The sequence below is a fragment of the Kogia breviceps genome, chromosome 2, assembly GCF_026419965.1.
Source record: "Kogia breviceps isolate mKogBre1 chromosome 2, mKogBre1 haplotype 1, whole genome shotgun sequence".
NCBI classification, from domain to species: domain Eukaryota; kingdom Metazoa; phylum Chordata; class Mammalia; order Artiodactyla; family Physeteridae; genus Kogia; species Kogia breviceps.
The window spans coordinates 63486395-63513266 of NC_081311.1; the positions used below are offsets into that span (position 1 = coordinate 63486395).

Here is a 26872-nt window from a genome sequence, read left to right on the forward strand (position 1 = left end):
ATCTAGCAGTCCAGTTGAGGAATAGCTAAATATTCGTACATGTAGCAGTCAATGAAGTCACTGCATGGGCGGATATGGAAAAGATGTTCAAAATACCTAAGTGAAAAGAGAAAAAGTTGTAGTACTCTATAGCTGCCAGCTATGGCCTGTGGGCCAAATCCAGCCTGCCAGAGGTTTGGTAAAAACACTTTATTGGAACACAGTCACACCCTTTCATTTATGAATTGCTGTGACTGCCTTCCAGCTACAATGAAGAGAGAATTTAGTAGTTGGGATAGAGACCACATGACCTGCAAAGTCAAAAATATTTACTATTTGACCCTTTACCAAAACCATTTGCCAATCCCTGCTCTTTCCTATGATCCTATTTGTGTTTTTACAAAGGGAGCACTGTGGGGAAAGAGACACATTAATGGATATGCTTGTATGGGTATAGACAATTTCTGGGGACAAACAAACAAAAATAAACCACAGCCAACAATGGTTATCTCAGGGAGTGGGAATGAGTTACATGCAGAAGTCAGGCCCATGGAGTTTCCTTCCACTTTGTAAGCTCCTATGCTCTTCTTTCTTTTTCTTTTTTTTTTTTTCTTTTTGGCTGTGTTGAGCCTTCGTTGCTGTGTGCGGGCTTTCTCTAGTTGAGGCGAGCGGGGGCTACTCTTCGCTGCAGTGCCCAGGCTTCTCATTGCGGTGGCTTCTCTTGTTGTGGAGCATGGGCTCTAGGCGCGCGGGCTCAGTAGTTGTGGCACACGGGCTCAGTGGTTGTGGCTCGCAGGCTGTAGAGCACAGGCTCAGTAGTTGTGGCGCATGGGCTTAGTTGCTCCACAGCATGTGGGATCTTCCCGGACCAGGGCTCAAACCCATGTCCCCTGCACAGGCAGGCGGATTCTTAACCACTGCGCCACCAGGGAAGCCCGTAAGCTTCTATGCTCTTTGAATTGTTTTTCTAAAAGCATGTATAAAATTTTAAAATTTTTTTAAGAAAATCCAATGAAGTAGGAGAAGGACACCAGTGAACAGTGCTCAGCACAGCTAGTGGCAAGGGGCTTCTCTTTCTCTCTCTCTCTCTATGTATACATATGTGTATATATGTAATATATTATATATCATGTTACATATATGATATATATTATATGTAACATATATGATATATATAATATATATACTTATATATGGATATACACATGTGTATATATATTATATATACGTATATATATATATATAATATATATACTTTAGACATACAGAATAAGGACTGGGAAGGACTGAGCCCTGGAATTTAATTTTTAACCAGCTCCCCAGGTGATTCTAACATACCCCTATGTTTGACTGCTCTAGTCATAAATTTCAGAGATCAGGAAAAATTTCTCATGGGGTTGTAGTTATGATCTGCATGAGATAATCCAGAAAACATCTATCACAGCAACAGCAGCAAATGATAATAGCTCCCATTTGTGAACACTTCCTAAGTGTCAGGCCCTATGCTATAGGCTCTATGTGCTTCATCTCGTGGGTATCCTTGTCCTGTTCCTCACCTTAGAGGAAATGCTTTGAGATTTTCACCATTGAGTTTAATGTTGGTTGTAGGTTTATCATATATGGCCTTTATTATGTTCAGGTAAACCTACAGATGTTGGCCATAGGTTTATCATATATGGCCTTTATCATGGCCTTTATTACCATATATGGCTTTTATTATGTTCACTGTATACCGACTTTGTTGAGAATTTTTATCAAAAATGGATGTTGAGGGCTTCCCTAGTGGCGCAATGGTTGAGAGTCCGCCTGCCGATGCAGGGGACACGGGTTCGTGCCCCAGTCTGGGAGGATCCCACATGCTGTGGAGCAGCTAGGCCCGTGCGCCATGGCCGCTGAACCTGTGCGTCCGGAGCCTGTGCTCCGCAACGGGAGAGGCCACAACAGTGAGAGGCCCACGTACCACAAAAAAAAAAAAAAAAAAAAAAAAAAAAAAAAAGGATGTTGAATTTTGTCAAAAGCTTTTTCTGCATCTATTGAGACGATCATATGATTTTCATTCTGTAATTTGTTAATGTGGTACATCACACTGACTGATTTGTGGATGCTGAACCATCTTGCTTCCCAGGGATAAATCCCACTTGATCATGGTGTATGATCCTTTTAATGTATTGTTGATTTAATGTATTTTATTTATTTTTAAAATTACACAAAATTTTAAAAATTAATTTTATGGAGTATAATTACTTTACAATGTGTTACTTTCTACCATACAGCAAAATGAATCAGCTATACATATATATATATATATATATCCCCTCTTTCTTGGATTTCCTTCCCTTTAGGTCACCACAGTGCATTAAGTAGAGTTCCCTGTGCTATACAGTATGGTCTCATTAGTTATCTATTTTATACATAGTATCAATAGTGTATATGTGTCAATCCTAATCTCCCAATTCCTTCCATTCCCTCTTCCGCCTTGGTATCCATACATTTGTTCTCTACATCTCTGTATTTCTGCTTTGCAAATAAGATCATCTATACCATTTTTCTAGATTCCACATATATGCATTAATATACGATATTTGTTTTTCTCTTTCTGACTTACTTCACTCTGTATGACACTCTCTAGGTCCATCCATGTCTCTACACATGACCCAATTTCGTTCCTTTTTATGGCTGACTAATATTCCATTGTTATATGTACCACATCTTTATTGATTCCTCTGTTGGTGGACATTTAGGTTGCTTCCATGTCCTGGTTATTGTAAGTAATGCTGCTATGAACATTGGGGTGCATGTGTCTTTTTGAATTATGATTTTCTCTGGGTATATGCCCACTAGTGGGATTGCTGGGTCATATGGTAGTTCTGTTTTTAGTTTTTTAAGGAACCTCTATACTGTTTTCCACAGTGGCTGTATCAATTTACATTCCCACCAACAGTGCATGAGGAGAAAATATTTGCACACGAAGCAACTGACAAAGGATTAATCTCCAAAATATGCAAGCAGCTCAATATAAAAAAACCACAAATAACCCAATCAAAAAATGGGTGGAAGACTTAAATAGACATTTCTCCAAAGAAGATACACAAATTTTAATATGTTAAAAATTCAAAAATTACAGATAAAGTCCTCCTTGCTTGCTGTCAATCCTACTCCCTTCTTAGAGATTAACCACTATCAGTTCGGTATGAATCTTTCTTGATTTTTCTCTATGCTTTTACACACATATATCTGAATATAAATATACAATTTAGTATTTTTAAAGTATGTATGGGATCATAGTTATATACATTTTGAAATTTCATGTTTTTATAGATGCTACCTAATTCTTTTAAACTGGTGTAAAGATAATACAGATGTATTGTTGAACACATATTCTTAATCCACTCCATGAGACATGTTCCTGAAATCTAATGTGTTGTAGGTAGCTGGGATGCTGATTACAAGTTGGAGAATAGAACGGGGCCAGGCAAGAAAGGTAGGCAAGGATCAGATAATGAAAAGCCTTGCTAAGGAGACCCTGGACTTTAGGAGGCCCTCGAGAGGCACCAACAGTTTTTAAAACTGGAAAGAACTACTATCTTATTTCCGTAATGGGTACAGAAGTATTCAAGGAATCCTGGTGATGTGCAATGCTGTTTGATAATATATCCCCCTCCCTGCCATACCCTTCTCATTAGGAAATATCCAAGCATATTTATTGAATGCATGACTCCTCTATAAATACTGGAATGGTCATGGTGTGATATGCCATTTGAACATGTTCCACAAGCATTTGCTGGGTAGCCCTATAGGAGGCAGTGGAGGGGAGTACAAAGTGGTGTAGTGGCTTCCAAAGCAGGGTCCAGGGCTCTCTGGAGGTGCTAGAGCGCCCTCCAGTGGGGCCATTAAAAATCTTGGAGATGATTTCCAAGTACCACTAGACTGCAAGACTCATGAGGGCAGGGACCCTATCTCTTCTGTTCCCCTCTGTATTCTCAGCACCTAGCGTATGTCCTCACATATAGCATGTACTTCATAAATATTGAATTAATTAATCTAAAAAATACAAATTCTTTCATTGCTTCCTAAAGGGAAATAAATATGTAGCAAAATATGACTATAATTGGGTATTCACAAACTAAAATGTATATTTTTGGACTTCCCTGAGAACTCTAATTCAATATTCAAAATAGTCAAAAATTTTGTAAAGCTTCCACACTCAGGCTTTTTTCTTTTCTTTTCCTTTTTTGCACATATGGAGGGGGCTGGAATTTCTGCAATGTAAGGAAAGAATATTTTGTTGCATCCTTAATGCTTCTTGGGGACCTCGACCAATGTTTTTAAATTAAGAACTATTATTAATTATTCTACTAATATTAAGGGAGTATGTTGTGGGTGCTGGGTTAACCCTGTAATATGAACAGATACAAGAGTAGCTGCTAAACCTGTGCCTCCAAAGCCAGAGCCCAAGCCTGAAAAGACCCCTGTAAAGAAGGGAGAGCAGGAACCCAAAGAGAAAAGTGGAGGGACTTCCCTGGTGGCAGAGTGGCTAAGACTCCACGCTCCCAATGCAGGGGGCCCATGTTCGATCCCTGGTCAGGAAACTAGATCCCACATGCATGCCTCAACTGAAGATCCCGCATGCCGCAACGAAGATCCCACACGTGGCAATGAAGATCCTGCGTGCTGCAACTAAGACCTGGCGCACCCTAATAAATAAATAAATAAATAAATAAATAAATAAATACTTTTTTAAAAAAGAGAGAGAAAAAAGAGGAAAAGTCGATGTTGGCAAGGATGGGAATAACCCTGCAGAAAATGGAAATGCCAAACACACCAGGCACAGAAAGATGAAGGTGCTGGAGGTGCCAAGTGAAACCAAAAACTGTTTGTTTTTTTTTTTAATTTTTTTTAATATTTATTTTTATTTATTTGGCTGCATCGGGTCTTAGTTGTGACACTTGGGATCTTTGTTGCGGCACACGGGCTCTTCTGTTGTGGTGTGCAGGCTCAGTAGTTGCGGCACGTGGGCTTAGTTGCCCTGCGGCACGTGGGATCTTAGTTCCCTGACCAGGGATGGAACCCGTGTCTCCTGCATTGGAAGGCGGATTCTTAACCACTGGACCGCCAGGGAAGTCCCCCGTTTTTTTTAATTGTCGTAAAATACACATAACATAAATACCATCTTAACCATTTTTAAGTGTACTGTATAGTTTAGTAGTGTTAAGTACATTCACAATGTTGTGCAACAGATCTCCAAAATTCTTTTCATCTTGCAGAACTGAAACTTTATAACCGTTAAACAATTCCCCATTTCTGCCCCCTCCCAGGCCATGGCAAGCACAATTCTACTTTCTGTCTCTAGGAAGTTGAGAACTCTAGGTACCTAGTATAAGTGGAATCATATAGTATTTGTCTTTTTGTGACTGGCTTATTTCACTTAGCATGTCCCCCAAGCTCATTCATGTTGTAGCATGCATCAGAATTTCCTTCCTTTTTAAGGCTGGATAATATCCATTGTATGTATATATCACATTTTGTTTATCCATTTATCCATTGATGGACACATGGGTTGCTTCCACCTCTTGGCTGCTGTGAACATCGCTGCTGTGAACATCAGTATACAAGTATCTCTTTGAGAACCTGTTTTCAATTCTGTGGGTTATATACCCAGAAGTAGAATTGCTGGATCATATGATAATTCTATTTCCTATTTTTGAGCAACCCCCGTATTGATTTCCATAGGGGCTGTACCATTTTACATTCCCACCAACAGTGCACAAACTAGGAAACATACAATTAGTTTAAGAAGAATTAAGGTTTTTTTCCTAATTGCACTCTAGATTATGTCAAAGGGAAAACATTTAGAAATCTTAAGACTTTTACCTCTTCAAATTTTAGATGGATTGCTTTTCAGAATGATTTTTCTAATCAACATTTTATGAAATCCTCTAGCTGATAAAAGGCTAAACATTTACATTCTTCTCAAGAATTGAATGAATTTTTATATATTAACACAGATGGTATTCCAGTTTTTACCATGCTCAATGCAGCAAGGGATCATTAATTTTCAGCATCCATGCACTTTCGGCTCCCTGGTCTCTCCTCTCCTTCACAGCCACATTTCTAATGACAGTGGCCAGGGTCACTGCCCCCTTTCCTCCTCTCACGGTCTCTCCTTAGGTCACTCCAGTCCAGCATCCATCCCCATTACTCCCCTGAAACTGCATGGGGGTCCCCAGGGCCCCCATGTTGACAATTTCAATAGGTGGTTAATTTTATGGGTCAACTTGACTGGAATAAAAAACACCCAGATAGCTGGTGAAACATTATTTCTGGGTGTGTCTTGTGTTTCTGGAAGAGGTTAGCATTTGCTTCAGTACACTGAGTAAAGAGATGTGCCCTCACCAACGTCGACGGGCATCATCCAATCCATTGAAGGCCCAAATGGAACAAAAAAAACGCAAAGGAAGGGCAAATTCTCTCTTCTTGAGCTGGGATATCCACCTTCCTGCCTTTGGACATCAGAATTCCTTGCTCTAGGAGCTTCAGACTCCAAAACTTACACCACCAGCCCCCTGATTCTCAGGCCTTCAGAGTCAGACTGAACTATTCCACCGACTTTTTTGGCTCCTTAGCTTGCAGATGGAAGCTCGTCAGACTTCTCGGCCTCCATCACTGAGTGAGCCAATTCGTTAATGTATCTCCTCTTATACAAATCTATGTATCCTATTGGTTTTCTTTCTCTGGAGAACCCTAACACAGTTGCTTTTCAGTCTCCATTTCAGTTTCTGAGTGCCTGTCGACCTAATGTTGAGCATGCATAGGGGAATAAGAATAGAGTGGGGAGAAGAATTACATAAAACTCCTCTGCTCAAACCCTCCATCTCCAGATCACTCACAATAAAGTCTAAAGTCCTCACAGTGGCCTACAAGGCACTGAAGATTTGCTCCCGTTGGGAGACAATTCTCTATGAATCGCTTATATTTCTGCACTTCTTGGAGCAGAGGTACTGGAGGCCTTTATTTCAACTATCTTTTCAAGGACGTTTATATAAAGAACAGCCTTGGAAGAGACTCTCCATCTGAGGCAGGGGATAGTTTTGTCCGCTGTCCAGTGTAATACTGTCTCCATCTGGGTCAAAAGTCAGCCAGGTTTGCCTGCAGTCCATTATGAAAGACTGGGGTTCCCTAAGCTCTGGGTTCTTCAGCTGTGATGCAAATCCACTCTATGGGCAGCATCCACCGGGGCTGCTCTGCATCACCCCCAGAGGACTTGTTGGGGGGCAAGTGCAAAATACACAAACATGAAGCTCATGCTTTGCTTGAGGTAATAAAATCATTTGTCTCTGCCCCAGGAGTCTCGTGTTTGCCAGTATCCTTGGAAGTGTGCCTGGCTAACTCATTAGGTAAAGTCTCAGAACCTTCCCTATTCTTAACCACCTACCCCACACCTTTCTCACCTCACCTCCTGCTACTACTTCCCTTTTCACCCTCCCTGGCTATGCTGGCCTCCCAGCTGCTCCTGGAACCTGCCATGAACACTCCTCCTTGAGGCCTCTGCACATGCTGTGCTGTCAGCCTGGAACATTTTACCCCCAGGTGTCCTTCAGGTCCTGTCCAAATGGCACCTTGGTGGGGCCTTCCTTGACTACTTTCTACAACAGCCTCGCCACCAATAAACAGGTCGACTTTTGACAACCTGATGGGTGAAAATGGTATCTCAGTGAGTTTTAAATTTATTAACTTTTGTTATTTTCTGTATCTATTATATTTCTGAGTTTGTTATGATTAAGAGCCATGTGTATTTCCTCTCCTGATAGTCGTCTGATTCCTTGTCTATTTTTTTAACAAGTCTTTTTTTTTTTTTTTTTTTTTTTTTTTTTTTGTGATACGCGGGCCTCTCACTGTCGTGGCCTCTCCCGTTGCGGAGCACAGGCTCTGGACACGCAGGCTCAGCGGCCATGGCTCACGGGCCCAGCCGCTCCGCGGCACGTGGGATCTTCCCGGACCGGGGCACGAACCCGTGTCCCCTGCATCGGCAGGCGGATTCTCAACCACTGCGCCACCAGGGAAGCCCAACAAGTCTTTTTCATATTAATTTTTCACTTGCCTATGATGTGATTACACATATTTTTTCTCATCATCTGTCTTGAGTTTACGGTGTCATCACTATTGCTGTTTTGCCATATAAAATACTTTTATTTTTCTGTGGTTAAATTTATCAATCTTTTCTTTTATGGCTTCTGGCTTCTGGATTTTCAATCATAGCCAGAAAGGCCTTCTCTATTCCAGGATTATAAGGAATTCATCCATGCTTTTTTTCTATTTTTCTAGTACTTTTATGGTGTCTTTTTTTTTTTTTTTTTGGCTGTACACGGGCCTCTCAGTGTTGTGGCCTCTCCCATTGCGGAGCACAGGCTCCGGACACGCAGGCTCAGCGGCCATGGCTCACGGGCCCAGCCGCTCCGCAGCATGTGGGATCTTCCTGGACCGGGGCATGAACCCGTGTCACCTGCGTCGGCAGGCGGACTCTCAACCACTGCGCCACCAGGGAAGCCCTATGGTGTCATTTTTAAACATATATATCTTTGAATCATTTGGAACTTACTTGATGTGGCATGTGACTTATAAATTCAACTTTTAGGTTTTCTTGACAACCCAACTGTCCCAACCCTTTTATTATTTATTTTAAGCACATATATTGAAACACTTCTTGAAAACGTACTCTGAAAAAATTGCTTACGTGCACAATGCTTCCTTCACCCATTTTAGAGGTGTGTACACTGTGGTTTGGGGCATTTGTCAACTTGACCAAGGCTGCCCAGCTGGTAAGTGAACTTTGCAGCTCTCCTGAGAATCTGCCTGTGTGCTCCCTCCTTCCTCCTGAGTCCCCCAAGTCATCCTTGTGGTTTGTAAGCCTCTAACCTTACAGCCAGGCTTCTAACAAGGCCCGGTAGTCCAATGCCTTAACTTGCACCATTAACTTGCACCAGGGCCAACTTGTGCCTCCAGGTGTGCACACTGGGGTTCCAAGCCCTCTGGACATAGTTCTCCTGGTTTAGTCAAAGATGGTCAGAGGCCTCAGAACATAGCCCAACCCCTTTCAAATGTGTCTGGGCGGGATTCACACTCAATGCAGAAGACCCACAGGATGAAAGGAGGGGGAAGGTGGTGAGCTTGCCTATCCAGCCCCCTCTGAGTATTGTTGGAGTTGCCAGGTGCCATTTTATCTTTTTAAAATTTTATTGTTTAAAATTAACTTTTGGGGACTTCCCTGGTGGTCCAGTGGTTAAGACTCCTTGCTTCTGATGCAGGGGTCTCAGCTTCGATCCCTGGCTGGGGAACTAAGATCCCACGTGCCACGCAGCGTGGGCAAAAAATAAATAAAATTAACTTTTATTGGAATATAGTTGATTTACAATGCTGTGTTAGTTTATGCTGTACAGCAAAGTGAATCAGTTATATATATATATATACACATGTATCCTCTCTTTTTTAGATTCTATTCCCATATAGGCCATTACAGAGTACTGAGTAGAGTTCCCTGTGCTATACAGTAGGTCCATATTAGTTATCTATTTTATATATAGTAGTGTGTATATGTCAATACTAATCTCCCAGTTTATCCCTCCCCCTACCCAGGTGCCACTTTAATTTTATTTCTGCATGTATTTGAGTTTATATCTGTACTTCGTTCCACTGGTTTGTGTGCCTTTTTGTGCACTAGTACCAAACTGTTTTAATTACTGAGGATCTATAATGTTTTAATATCTGATAGTGCTAGATCCCTCTCGTTCTTCTCCTTCAGAGCCTGTTTTCTGACTATTCTTGTTTATTTTTCCATTTGAATTTTAGGAACAAACAGGGTAGTTTAAAAAAACACACATAACACTCCCCTTTCACTTTGCCAACTGGACTTATATCTTTATTGGTCATTCAAGTGGGGCAAAGGAAATAGCCTTTTAAAACTCAAGTAAACAGGGTGTTTGTCTCATAACCTGTCAGAGGAAACAAATTGTAATAAAAACACACACATAATAATTAATCCTATTAGTTCTTTTATAGGAATCATGTTAAATTTGTAATTTTACTTACAGAAAATTGAGATCTTTATGATACTGAGTCTTCCCATCCAAAAGCATCATTTATCTTTCCATTTGACTGTTTCCTTATCTGTAAAATCGGAGTAATAATACCAATCTCATAGGGCTGTCCTCTGAATTAAAGGAGAAATTGCAGGTGAAGGAACCAATGATTTGGTGGAAGTGATTTGCCACTTCGTAGGGTATGAACTCGGGATTGGTTACCACAGGATTCTGAACTTCGGTTCTCTCATTTGTAAACTGGGGATGACAATAGTATCTGCTTCACAGGGCCGTAATTAAAGGGTCAAATGAAATGAGGCCTGCAAAGTACTCAATGCACTGGAACATAAGTACTCAATGAATATTAGCTGTTCTTCTAGAAAACAGGCTATCCCAGGGAACTGCGATTTAACGCAGAAGCTCGCTGGGATCCATCTTAGGTCGAGCGCTCTGAGGTCAACTCTTCCTTCCGACAACCTACCCACCTGGTGGTCGCCACTTCTGATTTTCCCCCAGCGACTGGGTCGGATGTGAAGCCGTCTAGGTCGCCCGCGAGACTCCAGGATAATGCCCCCACCCGCCGGGCCGTGGCGCTGCCACGTCTCGCGGATCCCGCACTCTCTACGGGAGGAGGCGAGGCCAAGTCGGGCCCGCCCCCGAGAGCCTTCGTCCCTCCTGAGGCCCGCCCCTCCGCGGTCCCAGTCGCTGGTAGGGCGGCGCCAGGTGTCAGAGCGCCGTGACGCTACGAAGGGGCGGGGGCGAGCACGCGCCCGGAAGTCCCGGGGGAGGCGGTGTTACGTATATCCGGCGTGTAGGTGGCGGTCCCGGGTGCTTATGGGCTCTGTGCTCTGAGGGAGGGTCCAAGCCGTCTGCTGCCGCCGGAGGAGCCCCTTAGGCCGTGAGTCGGGGGCCGCGGCGAAGGAGGGAGCCGGGGCCGGAGGCGCTGGGGTGTCCGGCGGAGAGGGTCGGGGCGGAGGCCGGCGCAGGCGGGATTGTGGGGGGGAAGTGACACGCAGGCGGTTCTGTGGGGCGGCGGGACTCGTTCTGGGCGGGGACGGGCCGGCTTGGCCGGGTCTGCTCGGTCCCCTGCCGGCCTCTCGGGTATCGGGTCCATCAGCATTCCGCTCGGGGGTCTTGCATCTGCTGGACAGGATAACAGTTTTCCTGTCGGTACCGTGCGCTCCGGTTTACGAATCGGTTTCACATCCTCCGTCTCGGATGAGCTTCAGCCCTCGGTGGGGTGGATTGAAGTCCTTGATGATTATCCTTTTTTTTTTTTTTTTACAGATTCGGGGACTAAGGCTCGTTGAGGCACAGTGAATTGCCCAAGGCCCCGCAGATAGCAAGTGTGAGCGTTCGAACCAGATCTCCTGGCTCCTAGTCCAGGGCTCTCCCCACCCCCACTTCAGCTGTGTGTTATCATCTGCTGCTGTCCTGGGTCAAACCCCGTGTTTTCTTCCTCCACTTCCCCCTTTTTCCCCTCTCTTCAGTGCATGGAAAAAAATCTGTTAGTATTCTCCCTTGTTCTCGTCTTTTCTCCTTTACCGCGGTGCATCTGCTTAGGTTTTGACAGGGGGCTTTACACAGTTTTGCAATGGGGCTGACCTTTGACGTTTACCCTGCAGCCAAGCAAAGTTTTTTAGCTAAATACCAGCGGCTTGCTACTCCCAGATCTGTCTGAAATGGTGTCTTCAAGTTGCCCTGAGCATGAATAAGAAGTAATGAGTATGTATAAGAAGTGATGCATAGATTTTTTTTGTTGGTTAATTGTCAGTCTGGTGCTCCTCCTTTTTATTTATTTGAATCAGTCAGTCCTGAAATTTGCAAGTGTTAGTTTTAGGTATGTTGGCAGTGCTTTTGTTGGTAGTTAGAGCCCTTAGATTGTAGTCTAATTTGCCATAAGGTGCCATAAGGTGGTAAAGTGGATCAAGGATAGAAAAGGAATAAAATGCTAGTTATTAATATATCGTTCAGAAGTTGTGATGACAGTGTAAGGAAGAAAACAGCAGGTTATCATCTGTGTAGTTGGTGGTTTAAGGAAGCTTTGTTTTTTTAAAGCAGTTTTGTGATTTGCGTTGGAATTTTATGTGATATTAACAGGAAGAGCTTTGGCTTTGGCATTAAAAGAGGAGGGTTTAAGTCCTGGCATTGTTACTTTTTCAGCTGAGCAGTCTTGGTTAAGCTAGCTAATCTAGGACCATCAGCATCCTCATCTTGTTAAATGAGGCTAAGGATTCCTACCTCATAGGGTTGGCGTGAGGCTGAAATGAGATATATGTGCAGGCACTGTATAAACTGAAAAACTACTCATGAGGGGGTACAAAGCCTAAGATCTCAAGGATGGAGGAGCCATCAGAGACATTTCCTTAACTTTGGGTAACAATACTGTGCAACTCTTTGGGTCCAATCAGGGGTTTTATTATTTTTTAACATCACCTGAAGAGTTTCTTCAAGTACTTTCCATAGATCATTTTGGAGGGAAGAATTATGGGACTTTTAAAGCAGGGATGTCAAGCGAAAATAAATTGGGAAGTCAGAGTAGTTCAGTTAGCCGTGAAAAATTCCCTAAAATGTGCTTTTCCCCTTGTCACCTTGGGAGAATTTATCTAGTTGGGAATACTTATAAAATGATGTAGTAAAACTACAAACTGTCTAGAAAGTAATGACTGCAAACCAGTGTGGTATAAATGAATATATACGTGTTGGGTTTTAAAGTCGTAATCATGGGCTTCCCTGGTGGCGCAGTGGTTGAGAATCTGCCTGCCGATGCAGGGGACACGGGTTCGTGCCCCGGTCCGGGAAGATCCCACATGCCGCGGAGCGGCTGGGCCCGTGAGCCATGGTCACTGAGCCTGCGCGTCCGGAGCCTGTGCTCCGCAACGGGAGAGGCCACAACAGTGAGAGGCCCGCGTACCACAAAAAAAAAAAAAAAAAAAAAAAAAAAAAAAAAAAAAAGTCGTAATCATTGGGAGTGACCTTAATGAGAGGTGCTCTCTAAAGGTGAGCCCTGTTTCTCCAAATGGTAGATGGAGAAAATAGGGAAGGATGACTGGTTTGGTGGGATTGCAGAGGAGAGGCACATTGTTCTTTTACTTAACCTACAGTGGAAACTTAAGCACAGGAACTTTGTAAGTATATTTAATTCATTGCACTTCTTAAAGTAGAGACAAAGTTTCCGGACAAAACTATTATTTAACATACTAAATTTGGTTTTTCTGCCAGAATATATTTTGATGTTACTGAAGAAGGGAAAAAAACCTTATTTAGTATCCTTTTTTTTTGGCCGCACTGCGTGGCATGCAGAATTTCCCTGAACAGGGATTGAACCCGTGCCCCTGCAGTGGAAGTACGGAGTCTTAACCACTGGACCACCAGGGAAGTCCTAGGATTTTTCTATAAAAGCTTTTTCTTAGTCTCCACCCCACCCAAACTCCAAAGCTTCATTTGGCCCTTCTATGGTAAGAGCCATAGAAGATAAGCACTAAAGCAGTCCCTAAGGTTTACATGTCAGGCCACAGGCCTGTTTTTAAAAAACGCAGTAATTGGGTGAAAAAGAAAATTAACACATACTGTCTTCATTTTTCAATTTCTTCTTCATCTAGCATTCTTTGAATGAAGAATATAGGTGGGTTTTTGTGGCTAACCCTTTTATAGTAAACTTCTGTTTACTTTTTTGAAAAAAACAAAACTTCAGCAAATTTGTTTGATAGCAGTTGGCCACCTTGTGTTCAGGCATTCTTGCTGATGGAGAGGAGTGAAAATGAGGGATCATTCTTTTTTCTGCACCAAATTTGAGATATTGAGGCAGAAGTTCAGTGTAATCAGGACATGCTGACTCTGAGAAACCTTAACACCCACCATTGGCTCTAGATCCTACCTTCTTAACATTCAGAGGTCCTCTTGCTTATTCCCCAGTGTATGTAGACCTTTTAGGAGCTTCGGGTCATCTTCTGTTTTGTCTAGGCTTATGGGAAACAGTAGAAAAAGTGGTGTTAATATCAGTATTGAGGTATGTACTTGGCTAGGAACCTACCTCTATGCCCTGAATGAGTATTCTTATTTTAAGAAAGTCCATATTTGTAAAATGGGTTAGTAGATCTTGATTATTCACATTATGATTGGATTCTCTTATCTCTTCATGGCTCTCCATTATAGTGATATCATCTTTTTTAAAGTTGAGATACATATTATAAGAGGGGTTAAACAAATACTAAGTAAGAAGAGGTAGCGTTGGTAAATGGAGCAGTGCAAATTGTGCCAGCCAGTAGGATTTTGGTGACCTTGTTTTTTAGAGTTGTTTGCAAGTATGGGTTAATATGCTTTTCATTCAGGTTAATATGCCTTTATTCTTATTTTCTACTTAGTGCATCAGTGTGACATTTTGATCCAGATTATTGATGGGGCTGATTTCCTAGAAGTTTTGCTAACTGGTAGACAGAAGTGGTGTATCTAGGGAATGCGAATGAGCAGCTGCCTGGAGGAGTGAATCACACAGTAAAAGAGGAAAGTATATCTTTAACTCCTAGTCTTCTCTGAGTATCATAGATTGAAAACTTAGAAAACCAGAAGTTTGTGCAGATCTGAGGACCCCAGAGACTTCCTTCCAGAGTGCACAATCCTTTGTTTTCTTATGCCCCAAAACATGGGGCTGTAAACATGCATCAGGGCCAGCGAATGAGTTAACTTCTCCAGAAATATACTAGCATTCAGAAAGCTAATGTCTGCTGCTTTCCTATTTTATACAGGTAGTAAGCATTAATAATGTCTTTCATCTTTGAGTGGCTCTACAATGGCTTCAGCAGTGTGCTCCAGTTCCTAGGTAAAGCCATTTCCTTGAAATATATCATAGGTTTCAAACTATATGTATTTCCTGTAACCATTTAAATGTTGATACAAGTAGGCTTTGGTGTGTAGAGAACAAATTATGTTAACTTTTTTTTTTTCTTTTTTAGGACTCTACAAGAAATCTGGAAAACTTGTATTCTTGGGTTTGGACAATGCAGGCAAAACCACTCTTCTACACATGCTCAAAGATGACAGATTGGGCCAACATGTTCCAACATTACATCCGAGTAGGTTTGAAAATACCGGTGACCTTTTGATATTTGAGGGTCAGTGTCAGGGCTGTAGGATGAATCCCAAGTTGATTCAGTTCTGTTAACTGAAGCCCCAAAAGACAACTTACTTGAAAAAAATTCCTTATAGGACACGCTCAGGTCAAACACCCATAAATCTAAACCTCTGGAACTTTGTCACTATCTGTTCTCACTAGTCCTGCAATGGGACACATCTCCCATATCTACTTCTAAGGAGCAGCAAACACCTTGGAGGAAAAGAGACTTGGCTTTTTAGAATTATTTAAGAGTGTTTTCACCCTTGTATCCTTTTCTTTACATAGTGAAAGCTTCATTAGGTTTTGCATTTGTATTGGATTAGAATACTGGTAGTTGGGCCTTGTTGAATAGAGAAGTTTATTTCCTTCCTTTATTTTTCAGCATCAGAAGAGCTGACAATTGCTGGAATGACTTTTACAACTTTTGATCTTGGTGGGCATGAGCAAGGTAAGAGATGATTCAGTGGAAGGGTGGTTGACTTCTGGTTCATTTTGTTCCCCTTCTTTTTTAAAGCAGTGTGTCATTTCTGTTTACCTTTTAAATTGCTTGAGATCTAACTTAATGAAGTTGTTTTATTCACTTATTATTTTTAAGTAATTTCAAACTTGCCAAAAGTTGCATAAATAATACAGAGAACTCCCCTCCTTTATAACTTTTGCCCAAATTTATTAGTCTCCCTCTCTGTGTAATACACATTAATATTTATTTTTCTTGACCCTTTTGTGAGTTCATCATGTTCTTTTACTCCTTAAATACTTTAATGCATGTTTCCTAATAACTAGAATATTCCCTTATATAATCATAATAATTATCAGACCCAGGAAGCTTTATTTGTCTACTCTATAGTGTATATTCCCTTTTTTTGTCATTTGTTCTAATAATCTCCTTTATAGCATTTTTCCTCTTATGCAAGATCCATTACAATATCACATTGAATTTAATCATGTCTTTCTTGTATCCGTTATTCAATGGAGTTAAAGTATGTAGGAAATTAAGTTATTTGTAAGTAATTTTAAATTTGTCAAAAGTTGCAGAAATAATACAGTGACTATTTGTGACCACCGTGATCTGAATTGATTTTTTTGTATACTCTCCCCATTTGGGGCAGTTGGTAGAACATTTTCTTCTGCCTTCTTGCACTCCATTTGGTTCCCAGTTCTTGTAAGGTGTTTTGGAGATATGCAGAATGGGGCATCTTTATCCAATCAATGCCCACTTTACATTTGGCAAGACTGTAGGCTTAGGAGTAAAACATTTAAGATGTGGGAATAAATATTCTGGGAAGGTAGAAGAAAGAACCTACTGAGATTCTGTCAGGTTTACTCATTTGTTATTAAATTGAGTTGAGATGTCTCCTTTTGGAGCATTATGTTATTAGGTTGAATCTAATACAGTTTTTTTAAAAGTATAGTTTAAAAAAATAGAATATTGGTAATTGTAAATGTAAAGTCAGATAATTTTAGCTAGAAGGCTGAGAAGAGATCCAAATAATTTTATAGTCAGTGATTTCATTAACATATAATTACATTTATTTTATTCATTTATTATTTACATCCTACAAAATCATTTATGTAGTATGATCACCATCACATAAAATACCTATACAGAAGAAAGATTGAAAGAAAATATACTGAAACATTAGCAGTGGCCATGTATTGATGGAGAATTATACATTATCTTGTTTCCTTTTTTTCTGTAATGAGCTTGTATTATTTCCATTTGGGTAGGGATGGATGTATGGTCTCTTTTCTGCTTCTTTCAAAAGTATTTGTAACTGCTTACAAATTTAAATTCAGAGATAACGTGGTTATAAGCTGAACTGAGACCATCTGGAGAATGCAGAAGGAGTAGGTGTTTTTAGACACCTGAACTGGGAATTGTGTATTATTTGGTGTGATAAATTTAGCTCTCAGGTTTTGATAGAGAAGGGAAATGCGTTTATGTACAGATGGTCCCCAACTTAATGATGGTTCGACTTAAGATTTTTTGACTTTATGGTGATGCAAAAGTGATACATATTCAATAGAAACTGTACTTCAGATTTTGAATTTTGATCTTTTCCCAGGCTAGCCACGTATGGTATTGTACCATAGTCTCTCATCATGCTGGGCAGCTCCCAGTCAGCCATGTGATCCCAAGGGTAAACAACTGATATACTTACAACCATTCTGCACCATTGCAACCATTCTCTTTTCCACTTTCAGTACAATGTTCAATAAATTACATGAGAGATTCAACACATTATAAAATAGGTTTTGTGTTAGATGATTTTGCCCAACTGTAGGCTGATGTAAGTGTTCTGAGCACTTTTAAGGTAGGCTAGGCTAAGCTCTGTTTGGTAGGTGTATTAAATGCATTTTCGACTTATGAGATTTTCAATTTACTATTGATTTATCGGGACATAACCTCATTGTTAGTCAAGAAAAATCTGTACATAGTTTTGTTTTGTTTGAGGAAAATTTACTTAACAGAAACACTTTCATGATAACCTAGCTGCCATTTTACACAAATTACTAAAGTGCTATACATTTGGAGGTTTCCTTTTTTTTTTTTTTTTTTTTTTTTTTTTGGTATAACTTAAAAATTTTAACTTATGCAAGTAGTCCAGGCTCAATGTCACAAATTCAGTATACAATCAGTATTCAAATATGGGAGGTAAAAGTGAAATTCCCCGACCTCCCTTTCTTAGTCCCACTCTTCAGAGGTAACCATTGTTAAAATGTTTGATGATTTTAGACACCTAGAGATGCTTCTTTAATCATCCCATTGAAAGGACCAGAAACGAATGGCTTAGAAATTATAATACAATTAAAGCATTACTTCCCAGACCATTATCACTTCATGTCATAAAAAAAAAATAAAATTTATAGGGCACACTGGGTTAAATAAGGAAACTGAGGTAATTGGCCTGGGAACTTCAACCACCTGTCAAGCCTAGTCTCCCTATGGGCTGTGTGGAGGAATGTGTCAGTACACTTACGCATTGGTTACTTAGGAACACGTTGGTTACTTGGGACGAAAGTTATATTGAAAAGTAATTTGCATCCTGACATTTTAACTCAGAGGTTGCAAACTAAAATGGCTCCAGGGGTGAGGTAGGTCATTTAAGTGAGTGAAATTGGGAGTAAGTAGGGAGTGGTGGTAACTTTTTCAGACTGAAGAACTGAGACCTCATCTAAAGGGTTAGCCACCACTCAGTTCCAGCTGATTATTATCCATCCAGCATGTGGATAGATAGACATGGGATTGCCAGATGTTGCACTTTTTCAGAAAGTCAGGCAGAAAACCCTGATTTTCAGATTTTAAAACATCAGATTCAGTTCATGGACCATCAGTTTATATCCTCTGTTCTGACTTAATACTGGCTAGGACTTGGAGAATCTATACAGAGTCTAATGCTATTGAAACCTGGCCAGGATTTGTCTACTTTATAGACCATTAGGTTATTCATTTTCAGTATATATGTTTTTAAATTGATGCAACTGCAAACTTTGTCTTTTAGCCCGTCGAGTTTGGAAAAATTATCTCCCCGCAATTAATGGGATTGTCTTTCTGGTGGACTGTGCAGATCATCCTCGACTCATGGAATCCAAAGTTGAGCTTAATGTATGTTTATTTTTTCTTTCCTTTCTTGGCCTCTGTTTAAGAAATACAGCTCAGTAGTGCTAATACTTAGATCATTCCAGTTAACATTTGGTAAAAGTCCTAGTTACAGGCAGAAAGTGTTTTAAAATCTAAGACATTGCTCTTCAATGTTCTGAGGAAACTATGCTCGAACATGAGTAATTAACTTTGCTTATATCTATCATAGGGTGACTCTTCGTGCAGTTTGCTCAGGACACTCCTCAGTTAATGCCTGTTTTCCCAGCATAATTAATGTCTTTCCCTTTCACATATCACATATGTTCACTGTTTATGAAGTGTTGGCATAGTGAAACCTTAAAGGAGATATTAGTGTTCTTTGTGTTTTTGAATCTGTGTTCTCAGGTTGTGCCTGCCCACTCTTGCACTGAGTGACTTGTCAGACCTTAATAGTCTGTTCTGTCTTCAGTTTCAGTCACATGCAGTGTTTGATACTAACTAGCACTCACCTCAAGTTATTTCCTTTCTCACCATTGCATTTTCTTGGCTTGATAATTTCTGTAATGTTGCCTTTGTAATGCCTACTGTGTTACCCTGTGCCTCTTCTTTCTCTTTGATTTATAGCTGTCTCTCTGCATTTTTGTTCCTGACAATTTGAACCTCCCAGGTTTAAGTATGTTTGTTGAATCTGAAGCTCTAGTCTCATGGAGAATCACCTACAGGGCAGTCCTTCCCTTACTTGACCCCTAGGCACTGGTCATTCTCCCTCTAAACTCCCCTTAGAGTTTTGGTGCTTTCTCTCTGGCTGATACTTCTCACACTCTTTCACAAGCACCCGTTCCCCTGCTTAGCCCTTAAATCTTGGTGCTTTCCCAGGCTGGTCCAGGCTTCTCCCATTCCTTCATCTGCAACCCACATGCCAGTGACCCCCAGATGGATTTCTCTTGTTTAAACCTCTCCTGTGTTCCAGCCTCATACATAATGGTACTTATTAGAAACTCTACCTACCATTTCTTTTTTTGTGTGTGTGTGTGTGTGGTACACGGGCCTCTCACTGTCGTGGCCTCTCCTGTTGCGGAGCACGGGCTCCGGACGCGCAGGCTTAGCGGCCATGGCTCACGGGCCCAGCTGCTCTGCAGCATGTGGGATCCTCCCGGACCGGGGCACGAACCCACGTCCCCTGCATCAGCAGGTGGACTCTCAACCACTGCGCCACCAGGGAAGCCCTACTTACCATTTCTGTTTTCCCAGAATGGAACTGTTCATTTTCCCTCATCTATGTGGACATGCAGTGAATTACTGTAGATTCCACCACCACCCTGCCATATACTATAATGCTGGAAGGAACTTACTCAGACTGTCTTTGCCCTACTTAATATTCTTGAATAGATCTCTTACCACTTTGGGGATAAAATCCACAGGTCTTTTGCTTAGCACATAAGATCTTTCCTTGTTTATTTCTTCAGCTTTTCTCTCTATTGCCTACCTGGAACTACATTCCAAACATAGATGACAACTTGTTCTCCCTTGTGTATGCAGAAGTAACTGTCTCTGCCTGGTTTTCTCACCTGACCCTTACCCCCTTTTGCTGGTAAATTGCTAAATATCCTTTTAAGAGATTTCACAGTTTAGGTATGACTGCTTCTGGGAAGCCTTCTCTGACCTCTCAGACTGTTAAACTCTCCGTCTTATCAGTGTCTGTTGTCTTTGCTGATTTTCTTTTAGGTCTCTTCCATCGGATTGTGAACTTAGATGGTAGGGACGTTGTCTTATTTCTTTGTGAAACCCCTGTATCTAGTAAAGCCTAGGGCACATAATACGCACTTTTTTAGTATTTAATGAATGAATGACACTTACTCTGATTTTGTATAACATTTCCTGGAACTTGAGATGTTCAAAGTAGGTTTCTCTTCAACTCTGCTCTTCTTTCCTAGCTTTTCCTGTCAGTGCAATAGATTCCCAGGCTTGAAATTTCTGCCAGCTTCGACTCCTATGTTGTCTGTCTTATCATTTAGATATCAGTCTCTTCACTTCTTTCTCCAGAATGCTTGCTGCAGTATTCATTACATGCTGCTAGCTTAGGCTAGATCATCATCCCTTACCTGAGCACCACAGGTAGATACTATTTGCAGATTCATTGTACTAAAAGTGTAGATTCTATCTAATAATTTCTGGATTTAGGGTCTTTGGGATTTATTGTAGCTGACTTCTCAGACTGGCACCATAATGCTTGTCATCCCTTCCCAACCCATTTACTCTGTCAACACATGTCACCATAAATGCTTTAATGCTTGTCATTCCTTCCCAACCCATTTACTCTGTCAACACATGTCACCATAAATGCTTTAATCCAGCCAGGTGATACTCCATGTGGCTTCCTGAATTCTTTTCCTGCCGTAAAGCCATTGCTTGTATTCTTCCTTCTTTGGATTCTGCCTATCCACACCCTGCCCTTCCTTCAGAGTCCAGTTTAGTTTCCACATCTTTGCTAACACTTTCCTCAAGCCCACATTGCCATTTTATTTTCCTGAACGTCTTTTAGTATTTACATTCTCTTCCTATTCATTGCGACACTTAATCATCCACTTGCCTTGCTTTGCTGACAGATGAATATAGACTGAGGATTTCTTGAGCCAGGGATATGTCTTTTCTTTTGTCTTCCTCTCAGTGTCGGAGATAGTGCTTTGTAGTGCTTTGCACACATGGGGCATCTAGTGGATATCTGGGAACTCCGGTAGTCATCTTTGAGGCTCAGTAGCCAGAGCTTTGTTCTTCTAGGACAGTGCTCAGGGGAGAGCTGAGGATGGCCTGTGGCTGAGTGATTTACGTCAGAGTTAAGGTTGGGCAGTTTTGCTGCCTTGCAAATAGACACCGCTTTATATTATAATTGTTTTGAAGCTGTTAGGGGATTTCTAACTAACGTCAAGGTAATTTTTAGGGGCTATAATGTCAAGATTAACTTTTAGTTAATCACTCAGGTATAAATATGGTCAGATTTTCACTTTACATTTGATACCTTATAGACAAGTGAAAGTCAAAGTTGTTTTCATTATTTGGTGGGCTTTTATAGATTCCTCACTCAACTCATTTTTTATCTTGTCTTTAGGCTTTAATGACTGATGAAACAATATCCAACGTGCCAATCCTTATCTTGGGTAACAAAATTGACAGAACAGATGCAATCAGTGAAGAAAAACTCCGTGAGATATTTGGGCTTTATGGACAGACCACAGGAAAGGCAAGAGAAAAATCTTCAGGGGACATATTATAAAGGAAATTCACAGCTTGTGAAACATTCATGTTGTGCTATCTAGATTTTACTTGTCTTTCAAAAGTAACTGGGCTTAGTATTTGTTTAACTAGAGGTGATTTGTAGACTCTCTGAAGGCAGGAGTGTCTTCTTTTTTTTTTTTTTTTGTGGTATGCGGGCCTCACTGTTGTGGCCTCTCCCGTTGCGGAGCACAGGCTCCGGACGCGCAGGCTCAGCGGCCATGGCTCACGGGCCCAGCCGCTCCGCGGCATGTGGGATCTTCCCAGACCGGGGCACGAACCCGTGTCCCCTGCATCGGCAGGCGGATTCTCAACCACTGCGCCACCAGGGAAGCCCATGTCTTCTTTTTTTAACTGTTTTCTAATGAGAGATTCCTCGGGTATATAAGGATGAAGGAAATGGTAGAAAAAGCAAACTTGTCATTTTAAGAATTTTCTGACTGTCTTTCAAATCCAGTTCTGAGAAATCAATTTTGAAAGCCTCCTTAGCCAGAAACTTTTTTCCACTGGAAATTTCAGGTTATGAAGAGTGATCATTTATATCACTTTCCAAGCATTGAAATCAGAGCACTGGGTTATCCTCAGTGCTCCTTGCTGAAAGAGGTAGGACTGGTACTCCTATTTTGAAGATGAGGAGACTCTGAGAGTTATTGGCTCAGGTCTACACAGCAAGTCAGTGATGAAATCAGGAATAGAACCCAAGTCTTCCAGGTCAGTAGGTTTTGCTGTTTCCAGTAGGAAGGAGAACCCTGTTGCAGAAAAGTGTGCTTGGGAGAGAAAAATCTAGATCAGCCATAATTACAGGAATCCTGGTTTTTTGAGCTTTAGGTTTTGGCATATTTAATTTTTTTAAATGTCCTTTTCTGGGATCTTTAACTTCCTGACGTTTTTGCATGGCTCCTTAGTCTTGCCTCTTCTTGGTTATCTAGTTCTTTCTAGAAATGCTTCCTTTAATTAGTTAAGTTTTCCCTCTTACACGCACATGAATTTTTAATTTTCTTAATATAACCTGTCATTAGTGTATATTTCTGAATGCTTGTGTTAATGAGGACGTCCTTATTTCTAAGAAGTCCTGGACTTCTTTTGTCCATGAAAGAGCCTGCTGGTTCTGTGGGTCCCAGTGGCCTTTTTCTTGGTTTGCTTCCATAGCTTTCCAGATGCATGTTGGTGTGTTCAAAGCAAAGCCTCTTCACAATGAAAGGGAGAATCTGGTAATAGGACTGGGCTGCTTATCTGTCCTGAAAGCACAAACCCAAATGCCCTTGACCACATTTCTGTAATTAATCCCTACTCAGATTTGCTTTTGAGGGACAGAGGAAGTGATTTTTGTTGTCACCCTTTCAAGCTTTTCCACATGGAGACGCTAATGGACCTTTCTTGATTTTGCCTCCCCTAGGGGAATGTGACCCTGAAGGAGCTGAATGCCCGCCCCATGGAAGTGTTCATGTGCAGTGTGCTCAAGAGGCAAGGCTATGGCGAGGGCTTCCGTTGGCTCTCCCAGTATATTGACTGATGTTTGGACAGTGAAAATAAAAGAGTTTTACTTCTCTGGACTGATCCTATTCACAGCTTCCTCATGAACTTTTCTAATAGAACAAGGAAAGCTCTCCGACCATGTCTGGCGTTGAGAAGCCAAGAGTCTCTGTCAGCTCTCTCATCGCCCAGTGGTGACATGTGCTCTTCTCCACACTGTTGGGAGGTAACGCTGCCCCACGTGCTGGTGCAGATCAGCACCCCGGGACTTGGAAGTGGCAGGATTTGCCGGGTAGAGCTGTGTGCCATCATGGAGCACCTGGAAAGAAAAACACGTCTCACCACTGTGGTTGATTTCAAAAGAAAGTGATTCTATTTTTTAAAGAAAGTGTTATTAGTGTAATTGGTGACCCTCCTAATAACTTTTTGAGTTCACAATTTACTTGGTCCAGAGTTTGCTTTTTTTTTTTTTAACTAGTGAATGGCATTTAGATACTTCATAAAATTATGCACAGATACACGTTGGAGGCCAGAGCTCAGTCAAATGAACAGCAGGCTGGTGAGCGAGGCTCCCATCTCACTAACTGCCTTGTAGTAGGTGGCACCACCTTGTGCACAGAGCACTAGGAAAGGGCAGAACCCCGACCTTGCAGCTGAGGCCAGTTCCCACAGTCTCGGGCTACCATCATTCCTCATCCCAGCATGCATAGCAGATTGTTCACTGCGGAGGAGTTAATTGTAGAGTGGGTTATTGTTATTATTTTTACTCATAAAGTTACAAATTTCAGCCAGTCTTTTATGTAGTCGTGAAATTTCATTTCCCTCCATAGCACCTTTTTCATTTTCAGTTGTAAAAAGGTGACTTTTGCCTCATGAAAGACTTGAGAACACATCCCTTGTTGTCACACATTGCAGGTGTGTCTAGATTCTAGGGGAAATTTTTCTGAATAGGAGAGTCACACAGGATGAAGTTAACAGCTTAAGGGCTCTTAATTCTGTGAGTTGAGAACTTAAAAATCTGGTATTGTAGCATTTGTTTGAATCTAGGAAAGATTCACTCATTGGGCTTTAAAATTTCCACTTGCAGAATCTGGTTTCTTTATTGGACTCTTCATGAGCTCTTTTTTTTTTATTGGTTACCAACTTATTTTTGGTGTTAAAGATTATAACATCTGTAGCTTTTCCAGAGTTTTTGGGGTGGAGTGGGGGGTGTTAGGAAATTGCCTTTCTCCAGTCCAGAAATAATCTGGGGAAACTCTAAGCCAAGAAGTTTGTGTTGAGCTGTTCTTTTGGGCCAGCATCACTTGTAAGCACCTGGTATAAAAGCCTCAGCATCCCCAGTAGTGTGATGAGGATTATTTTTATAGCATTCCATTTTCCTAATGGCACATGTGAAATTGGATTTTCATGATCTTAACCAATATTTTACCCTTGTAGTAAAGGATGAAGGGATAGGAGATGGTCTTCATGTGGGAGGATATCTTCATTCATTTCTCCTTTAATGAAAGATAAGAGGTATTTTCCTCAAAACTAAAAATTGCAATGCCGTGGCGTATTTGCAGAGGCCTGAACTAAATTCAGTGGATTGTTGCTTCTAATGTGAGGGTGGGGAAGGTGTGGATAATGTATTCCTGGGGTGAGAGAGTATCGTTCTTTAGTTGGATTTCCCATTGTTAGTGTTCAGTTCTCACCTGTTGGGAAAGCATACTTTTTCACTGCTAGGTACCAAATTCAGAGGCTCAGTGAAGTATAAAGCTGGGAAGAGCATGCCTTTCATTTATTAGCAAGCATAGCTGGTTTGGAAAGGGGTTAAAGCCTTACGTGAACAAATCTAGCTAACAGTGAATGAACTAGGTAGTTAACTTGCATACTTTTAATTTTCTTTGGCTAAAGGTGACCCATACTTCTCTATCCAGAGATACAAGAGGTGATTGCTTCAGTGTTAGTTTTCTGATTTTTTTTTCTTTATATTTGTCCCTAATCACTTTTTAGCAAGCTAGAATACTGTGGATTCTACACAGGGCAGCTCTTTGTGAAGGTGGTTTATTTTGGCCACTGGAGAAAGAGTCGGGATTGAAAAATCAAGTGGCAATGGTCTATTTCTTGTCCCACAGAAATAATATAAAGGAAAGAAGCCGCTGTGAGGAACTTGGCTCCTGACAGGATCAGAGCTTTGTACTGGAACTCCCATGAATTGAGACTTTTCATTCTGTTTTATCAGAGTGCATATGTGTCCTATTTCAGGAAAAGTAAAACAGTCATTTACAAAAGAAAGTCAATCTGTATCCTAAGCATTTTAATAAAAAGTTAAAACATTTGCTATCTTGCTCCTTTTTTTGGCATTGATTTGTTCTGAGTATGAACATAGCATGACGTTTGTTGGCGGGCAGGGGGGGTGCAAAAGTTCTTCCATACTTACGGGAAGAAATGTTTACAAAGGGTGTAAGAGACAGACTGCTACGGGGGGCGCGTGGGGTATGGGTGGAAAGGCCAGGCCAATTTACACATTCCACTGGAAGTAATAAATTTAGTACCGTTTGAGAGCCTTGGAACATGCAGTGGTCCCAGGAATTGGTTGTCATTTCTGCAACAGGAAGGACATGGCGGACTTTTGAACAAAATCTGTTAACATGCTAGCAAGGACTGGGTCCAGTTTAGCTGTGTTTCATCATTTGATACAAAATTGGAGAGAATCCATTGAATGCTACATTTGGCAAAACAGAAGTAATGAAACCTGTGCTTGTGCATTTACTAGACTTGTAGGAAGCTTTGCTTTTAAAAAACCCAAATGAGGTTCTAAAACTAAAGTACTGGAATAAAATAGAATGGGAAGCAAAATGCAACAGGTTCTTTTTGACTGAGTATTAAATTACTGGAGGCATCAAGACTGAAACTAATACGGTGGAATGATGCCATGGGTTTTATGCTTACATGGGTTTGTGTCATTTGAGTCAGAGCAGAACATGAAAATTAAAGGCTGAGTCAATGAGCCCAGCACTAGGCGGTCTCACCTTGGCTGTTGACTGTGACTTGGGACTCCACTGTGATGTGCCATAAACAGAAAAACATGCAAACAGTTCATGCTGGAGGCTTGGGCATCATTAAGGGAGAATTACTGGACTCCAGAGAGAAAGAAGCAATTGCTAGGAAGTTGGATAGGTAATAGGTTTTACTGCGATCAAGCCATCTTCTGTGTCACAGAACCAAAAGAAGATAGTACCTGCTATAGGAAGACTGCTGATTTCAGTCCTGCCTCATACTATAATGGATCATCATTTCCCTTTCTCAAACAGGTTTGTGTCACTGGGAGCATTGAGCATTACCCTGTGTTGTGCTTGGGATACAACAAGCAGTGTTAGTTTATTCAAAAATTTGAGTCAG

General features: G+C 41.2%; 1 protein-coding gene and 1 non-coding gene across 5 annotated transcripts; both read left to right on the forward strand.

The window, feature by feature from the left end:
• Positions 1–9856: 9856 nt before the first annotated feature.
• Positions 9857–9983, forward strand: LOC131751720 (small nucleolar RNA SNORA27). The gene has a single exon (XR_009334283.1). It is a non-coding gene; the product is annotated as a small nucleolar RNA SNORA27 (small nucleolar RNA).
• A 753-nt stretch (positions 9984–10736) lies between these two features.
• SAR1A (secretion associated Ras related GTPase 1A) lies at positions 10737–25811 on the forward strand. Of its 4 annotated transcripts, none has more exons than XM_059053276.2 (8): positions 10737–10950; positions 11340–11400; positions 14798–14871; positions 15005–15124; positions 15548–15613; positions 18669–18772; positions 21855–21986; positions 23415–25811. In XM_059053276.2, exons 3-8 carry the CDS (start codon positions 14814–14816, stop codon positions 23529–23531), a joined length of 597 nt encoding a protein of 198 aa, XP_058909259.1. In that variant the 5' UTR covers positions 10737–10950; positions 11340–11400; positions 14798–14813; the 3' UTR covers positions 23532–25811. The 4 variants fall into 4 exon arrangements, with proteins under 4 accessions (XP_058909259.1, XP_058909258.1, XP_066881562.1 ...); XM_067025461.1 differs by having other exon boundaries at positions 10817–10950; positions 11340–11559; XM_067025462.1 differs by having other exon boundaries at positions 10849–10950; positions 14802–14871.
• The last annotated feature ends 1061 nt before the right edge of the window (positions 25812–26872 follow it).

Bases quoted from the DNA above. Each gene is read 5' to 3' on its own strand.
- SAR1A (XM_059053276.2), top strand. From the start codon at position 14,814: ATGTCTTTCATCTTTGAGTGGCTCTACAATGGCTTCAGCAGTGTGCTC. The intron at 14,872-15,004 runs GTAAAGCCATTT...TTTCTTTTTTAG, and splicing joins CAGTGTGCTCCAGTTCCTAG to GACTCTACAAGAAATCTGGA. The intron at 15,125-15,547 runs GTAGGTTTGAAA...TTTATTTTTCAG, and splicing joins TGTTCCAACATTACATCCGA to CATCAGAAGAGCTGACAATT.